This window comes from Anarrhichthys ocellatus, unplaced genomic scaffold, assembly GCF_004355925.1.
Source record: "Anarrhichthys ocellatus isolate YVR2014 unplaced genomic scaffold, GSC_Weel_1.0 scaffold33, whole genome shotgun sequence".
Lineage (NCBI taxonomy): Eukaryota > Metazoa > Chordata > Actinopteri > Perciformes > Anarhichadidae > Anarrhichthys > Anarrhichthys ocellatus.
In genome coordinates, this window is record NW_022280063.1 from 3,584,151 (window position 1) to 3,591,722 (window position 7,572).

Consider the following 7,572-nt stretch of genomic DNA (forward strand, 5'->3'; position numbering starts at 1 on the left):
TCTCTCTCTCTCTCTCTCTCTCTCTCTCTCTCTCTCTCTCTCTCTCTTCACTCGACTCGGAGCCTGGCTGGCTAACATCATGAGCCAGCTGTGAAGCTGCAATCAAACTGGACCTCCTGTGGTTCTGCTGACACTACACACACGTACAAGCGCACACACACAAAACCAGCAGGATAGGGACACTAATAATGAAGCCATGGCCAAAGTTGTGCATCATTTTGGTACTGATTTGGCTTTGTCTTTTTCACTAAAGGATTCCCTTATTATTCAAAGTACAAATTCCACTCGAATATCCTTTAAAATGTTCTCTGCCTCTGGGGAAAGGTCATGGTATAAATTCTGAATGTCTTTTGCACTGAATGGATATGAAATGAATGTGCAAAATGCAGCACACACACACACACACACACACACGGTACACCTGTACAAGGCAAGAAACGCAGCAGTAAACACTACCGCTGATAAACATGCAGGAGAGCAAAAGACCTCTTGTAAATCTATCATCTTGTGAAGCAGCCGTCCCTTAATCCCCCTTCAACCCAACCTTTCTCGATGCCTGAGCCACACTTAAAGCCATCTGACTGCTTGTTACAGGCAGTAAACAGGTATGTCTCCAGTCAGTGCCTGAGTGCGTTGTTATGTCATGGTTGAGAAGAGACCCCCAGTGCGGCTCCATAACCCACTTACTGGCAGTCAGACGGACTGAAGATCGCAGGAGCAGGCTTAGGTGAGTCACGCATCAGCAGTGCATTAGCTGGAGAGAGAATTTCGAGGCAGTATGGGAGTCTATAGAGAGAGAGCACTGGGAGCTGGGATAGCTTTTGGTCCGACTTCAAATTCTGCTCAATGAAGGGTTTCATAAGGACATTCAAACACTGCACAGACCTATCCAGTCCAGTCTACCACAATCCACCCATATCCATCGTAACATACAGGTTGTTACAGCATTGGTGTAACTTCTCCTGTCGTGTAAACCTAATGATACCACAGCTTGTTGCAGTTTGTTTCCTGTGAGCAGGAGAAGTCTGCTGTGGCTGACTACGAATACGTCTGTGGTCCCCGTTTGTTAGGTCAGAATAGGGAAGTCATCTGTTTCACTAGGCTATTAGGCTAGCTCAGCCTAGCCCCGTCCCATCTCAACCAGACTGTGACAACAAAGCTCATTACCGAACCTCCGATCCCACAGTGCTGACAGTCTTGTTAGCCTCCGATTTACACTTTTAATTAAATCAAGCGTATCGGCATCATCTGGCTCATACTAAGTATATTTGGCTGCTTACAAGAGCCAATATCCAGAGCAGTTCAGTTTCATTGAGGATGAGTTTAAAAATGAGCAGTCCATACTGATGACACTACTCACACCTCATAGTGTGTGATCCAATGTTAGCTGCGTTCATCTCTGTTAACCATTAGCCTGTATTTTTTTATCATCTAGATAAGACAGCGAAGGGGTTTCATGTGTTCACGGGGCCAAGATGACAATAGAACATGGCGGCCCAGATGTCCGCCCACACAATACTGTACAAAACACATTCTCAATTCCTTTATCCTGCAATAAAGTTGACATTCTCTTTACAAGACATACATGTAATATACTGAAGCTACAATGTCTGCCTCCCCCCCCACTCTGCATCAGCTGGTAAACCCTTGCCCAAAGTAACTTCTATCCTTGTACCATGCAAAATCTCCTCATATCTCTGCCTTGAATTTGAAAATCTATACATTTCAGTTTATCTTGAGAGCGAATGTTGAGGGAGTTAAAACGTTTGCCCCCCCCCCAGTTAGAATAGTTCTTAATCGCTGCTGGAAAAGCCTGAATATGCTCATATGCACTGTGCAAATAAGCATATTCAATTCATTGAAGTATCATACTGGCAGGAAGTTATTTAGGCCTGTTGTGATATACCAGTATTGACCATAACCATGATATACTAAATATAAGATATTGTAAATACTATGGTTAGACTCTACACCTCTCTATATGTATTATTTGAGTGTAATTCATTTGCCAAAAGAGAAATACACATATTTTTAACTGACAGCATTATGTAATTATCTTTTCTATAGAGAGATAATATTGTTTTCGTGAATTCTTTTCCAAGATAATCGTGTAGTGAAAACCTGATATTGTGACAGCCCTTACGTTAATGTAGTGTTGATATTACCATATGGGTTTTAGAGAAAGTGCGATGTTGAGAAGGAAACCTGCGAGCAGGCACATCTTGGCAGCCTCTTTCCAAATGATTGTCTGCATACTAGCGAGCGTTGCATGGTTAAACGGCCGCTAAGCGCATCCTCAGCCCTTGTAATTTGAGATAATGGCTTTGACATTTCAATGTCGACCTACTGTGAGCCTCAGCCAGCAGGCCTCCTGAAAAGCAGGGCGCAAAAGTTGGAAGTGTTGCTGCTGAATCCGTAATCGCTCATCCCATTACTCCCTTCTGCTCCAGGATAGGAAGAGAAAAGGGGACATTCAAGATGCAACTTTGGCTCTACAAGCACAGTTATTTCCCCAAATAATATCCCATGAAAGTGAAAGAGTAAAAGAGAAAAGCAGTAGAGAATCGGTGTGTGCGGTCGTATCTGTGCATGCATCTGAGTAAATGTGTGTGCTCTGACTCAGCACAACCTCATGGGCCTCAGAGGCGGCCGGCTCTTTTATTACCTAATCCAGTTTAGGAGATGAATCCGGCCCGGAATCTAATTTCCGTGCTATATACATGAATCCCTGACTTTAGCTATAACCACAGCTTGCAGGCTATGCAGCAATGAGGAGAACGCCCACACCAGACGGCATTTATACTCGTCTCCTCTCCACTAATTGCCGCTGTGAATACTCCTCTTATAGCTCATACCCGCCTAATGGTTTTGATATTTACAGCACCTAAGCACAGCAGGCTGAGCGTGGGGAAAGGCCGCTCCGGTTCCTGTCATTCAAAGCTTTTCTTTCGAACGTCCACTTTCATCTCTCTAAAGTCTCACCAAACCTCCAGGCATGAGCCAGGCCACAGCCCTGCTTTCTGAAACTGGTAAAAAAATACCCAGCAGGCCAGGCACCGGGAGCAGCCGAGGTGAAAGCTCAGCGAACAAATCCCTCAGAGATACTGTGTCATGTATTGTTTCATTTTCCCTTTACACTGATTTTTCTTCAGCTCACAAACCTAATATTTGCCAGGACAATGCTGGCGTTTCCACAGAGCAGTCTATATTTGTTCAGTGTCTGTAAAGTCATCCATGTGAAATGAGCCGAGCTGATTGTCTACCACCATGTCTTACTTTCTAAGTAATGAAACTCAAATGTATTCGATTCCCTCACCTACATTTCTCATACAACTAAATCAGGCAGCGATGTTTAATCAGTTTATTATCAGAGTTTAATGTTGACAACGTCAGGCATAACTCAAGAGAGGCACAAGGGGAATGAACATGTGGCCACTTGACACCATTAAGGCAGCAATCCACTCCAGAGTTTAAGGTTGTGTAGGAGCGAGAGCCAACACAGCCAATAAAGGAGAAAATAAAGGATAGTCAATAGGAGTTCTTAAGGTCAGTGCACCAATAAAAAACATTGGGAGCTTCTTGAATAGTCGTTATTCGTGACAAGTCACTTTTTCAAAGCGTGGCAAGGACGACGTCTAGAAAACTTGAATGTGCTGCGTTTGTACGGAGCGAATGACTTCTTCAACTTGAACTCATTGGTGTAAATTAACAGGATGAGGCACAGTACAGGGACAATGTCTAGTGATAATACACGGCCTCAAGACGAAAGCATCTGTCTTGGTCCAATTCAGGAATAAATGCATATCTGGAAGGTTGGAAAGTGATGAAGGGAAAGATCCCACAGCAAAAGTGTCCAGTCGGCCTCGAGGTTCGACTGTCCTGTAACCAGAGGGTCGTTGAGTTCAGCCCCACAGCAGCCATCGTTGGTCTATTCTCAGATATAAACAAGAGGCACGGAGCTATACACACACATTTGCATGTACCAAAAAAAAAAAATATAAGGCCACCATATTAAAGATCAACCCAAATCCATCTTCAAGGCACTTTAAGACGCTGTGATTTAGAAAATCATCAAACTTTATAACAAAAAGAGATAACCAGTAAACTTTTCCCAAAAAAAAAAAAAAAAAATAATTGTACAGTATTGGCAAAATAGTATTCAAAAACATAATATATCACACAGCCCCAAGATATCATCATATATTAAGAAATCATAGTTCCGTACATGACAAAGTGCTATTCACCATAATTGTGATATCTCTCACCATAAAAAGCTTTCTGTGCTTTTTCATTCCATCATTTTGGGTTACACAATATAATATTGAGCCTATGTTTGGACATTAAATTATCAGCACAATATCTCTGCATTATAGCAATTAAACATAATGCAAAAATGAATTTGGAAGTTGTTGAAGGCCACATTGTACTCATGGGGTAAAACCTGTGTGCATGTTTGTGCATGAGTATCATAGGTGTACACTTTCCTTTCTATAAACACATCGTACCCAGCTGTTCAAAAACAAACTACCAGCGTGACAATGTACATGTACAATCTCTGTCATTACCTAAGAGTGCACCAGTTTAATGCCCTGCCCAGTGTCCAGTACAGCCGGTGGGAACCAAGCTAGCTTACACCTCCTGAAGCAGCGCAGGAACACGCTGCACACCCAGAACAGGTTGAGGCCACAGCACCAGTTGGAAAGGTGCACCATGGGATACGTAGCCTTGGGAAAGTGGGTCTTCCAATGCTTGGCCACATCGCTTCCAGTGGGCAGGTGAAGGGTGTAGTCGCTCCAGCGCTTGGACACGCCGTATGCCGCCGTCACGGTCCTTCCCTTTTCCGACCACTGGGTGTCACTGTCTGGGTTGCAGTTGAACTCCACCCATTCGGCCGTGAAGTCCCCGAGGAGGGGGACGTCCCCGGGCTCCGGGTCGACCCTGGTGGCGGACAGCTCGGCACCCTGCACGGCTACGTAGATGCCGTCCACCCTGCGGATGTCCTTCACCCAGGGGAGGGAGTTTTCCGTGTCCAAGACGAGGATGAGGCGGGAGAAGTGGCCCGCGTTCTTCTCCTTCCACAACTCCAGCAGCTGGGCCATGTGGACGCTCTCACCTCCTGCAGGAGAGGAGGTTAGATAGTGAGACGGAATAATAAATCGTCGCTCAAGTTAGTATCCCTGTGATTTGTATATTAAAGGTCTTCTTGAACCACACATTTGCATTTTTATGTTTTACTTTGCTAAAACTATATGCAAACTCACTTGTCGAGATAAACAGCGGTGGTTATAGAACCAGTGTTGTGTTCAAGGACATTTCAACAGGACACCTGGCTGTTGATGGACACTGTGGCTTTGCAGGGATCAAAGCTGTCAACTTTCACTTGAGGGGACTGTCCGTCTCTAACCGGCCGTCATCACAACCACACAAATTGCACGAAGATGCCGCGTTCCAGATGGCAGAGTTCAAATATGAGAGCTGTGTGGTACCTCGCCAACAGATGTACCGAATTATTTCCTCAAAATCATCACTTACTGTAATAAAGTGCAAGGTGAGTAAATAAGAGCGAAGGAGAAAATCGACTCCTACTGTTGGCCAAAGAGCAACTCCACAAAGGACTGATTTATATTTGGGTATGAATTTGGTCTCCTTCCACCAACAAACAAGCCGATTTAGAGACACTTCTGCTGCATTACTAAAGCAATCTGCAGGCAAGTATCCACGAGTAAAGCCAAACTAGTCCTTTCATGGATTCCTGTATAATTGAGGACTGAACAACACTGTCGCACAAAGTTTTCATGATTACAGTGATAATACGACTTGAAATCAGCAACTTCTCTCAATTCGGATTCCTGCCAAAACTAGCCCACTTTTTCAAAATGTGTACAATTACCCACTGAACACCGACTGAAAAGGTCCATTCAGGATGGTGACAGAGGGAAGTGATTATCTTTTCAATGGGGGATTTTTTTGTTTTGTTTTCTTGTTTGCAGCATCACGCAGAGATAATGCCTCAAGTAATCTCTGAACAGAGGCGCCGGAGCTCACACGGTGTTAACCTGCTGTGATTCTCATTTCTGTCGAGGGAATGTCACAGCGGACCGACTGAACTCCTCTACTGGAACCAAACTTCTGTCCTTCACGGCCATTTTCAACCCTTTTGGCTTACTTGTCTGATCTCGGCATATTGGACTCTGATTAACAGAGAGGAGGGGAAATGAAAAGAATGGAAATCAGACCGTAATGAAAACCGAGTCTGCACTCATTGCACATCACCGTAGTCTTGTGTTTGTGGTCATTATGAGAATTTTGGGGGAGTGGCTTTGGCCTTTGGAGAGAGGCCTGATGGGACGGGCTGTCAGTGTTGCAGACCTGGCCATTTATGTAATACTTTTACCAAACAATTTCAACCTGTTTATTTGATATTTTAACTAGCTTTTCACTTCTCTGCTCACTTGCTAACTACTTTTTCACACACTCTCAATCTCACCATGTAATGTTCGGCTGCTGCACCTGACTTGACATGTGATAATATGTTTTAATCAAATTATAATTTCCATTCTTTCAATTTGGATATGCTACAGTCAATCTCTGGAATAATAGGTCAACTCTACTGGTGGTAGTTTGGAAGAGTAGAATGGTTTGTCAAAGGATTTTGGAAGGTGGGTGTTCTTATATCTTCATCTTATATCTTATTCATTATAATCTCATGTTACTTATTGATAAATGCGATTTAATGTAAGGCACATTGAGTGTACTTGTAATGAAATATGCTACATAATTAAAATAGCCTGGCCTTGCCTAGAACATTAAGCACATGGTGGTATTGCAGTAAAATGCAAAATATCAGTGTCAGCTGAAATAAGCATAAAAATCACTGGTCTAAGTAATACAGCCCTAGAAATTAATTGCGCGAATAAGAGAGTGGAATTAACCGTGACGACTGATCATTTTTACCAAGAAGGTAAAGTAAAAGCAAAAACAAAAACGTGGGGGCTCTTACCAGCCAGAGCCCAAGCACCGGTGCCTTTGTGTGTATGCCCGCTGTAGAAAATCAGATAGGTGTCATGACGGGGCCCGTCTTCTGTACGAAGCTCCAGGAAGCTGCGTAGCTTCGTCTGCACGGCCTCCAGCGTAACACCGCTGGTGGAGTAGTCACAACCAAACGTCTGGATCATGTGGTAGGAGAAGAGGCGCTGCACGTTGTTCAGCATACCCGTTGAGCGCATGTTCAGCTGTTGGACCTGCTCAGGTGGTAGGAGAGTGGGCTGGCCGTCGGCGCTGGACGGGAGATAGAAATGAGATCATGTGAGAAATACTCTGATTTTAATTGTTTTTTTTTTTTTTTTTTTAAATCTTCTCCGAGAGAGACTCAAATTAGGTGGCTTGTCGAAAGCAGACAGATGGAGCGATAGAAAAAGAGACATGAATGAGTGAGAAGCTGATAGTTTGACACACCCGAGGAGAGGAGACAGAGAGCGGAGGAGTAGCATCAGCGGGAGGAGAGGAGACAGAGAGCAGAGGATGAGAGGAGATGGGGGGGGGGGGGGGGGGGGGGGGGGGGGGGGGGGGGGG

The 7,572-nt window shown here is 44.3% G+C and overlaps 1 protein-coding gene across 1 annotated transcript in view; it reads right to left on the minus strand.

Moving 5' to 3' along the window:
• Positions 1–3,347: 3,347 nt before the first annotated feature.
• The window catches only part of tmem168a (transmembrane protein 168a), a 9,713-nt gene continuing 5,488 nt past the window's right edge, over positions 3,348–7,572 (minus strand). The window contains exons 5-6 of the mRNA XM_031865828.1: positions 7,001–7,278; positions 3,348–5,116 (exon numbers count right to left, since the gene is read on the minus strand). Of these exons, the coding sequence (XP_031721688.1) occupies positions 4,566–5,116; positions 7,001–7,278 (829 nt within the window). The 3' untranslated portion in view covers positions 3,348–4,565. The remainder of the gene's footprint in view (positions 5,117–7,000; positions 7,279–7,572) is intronic.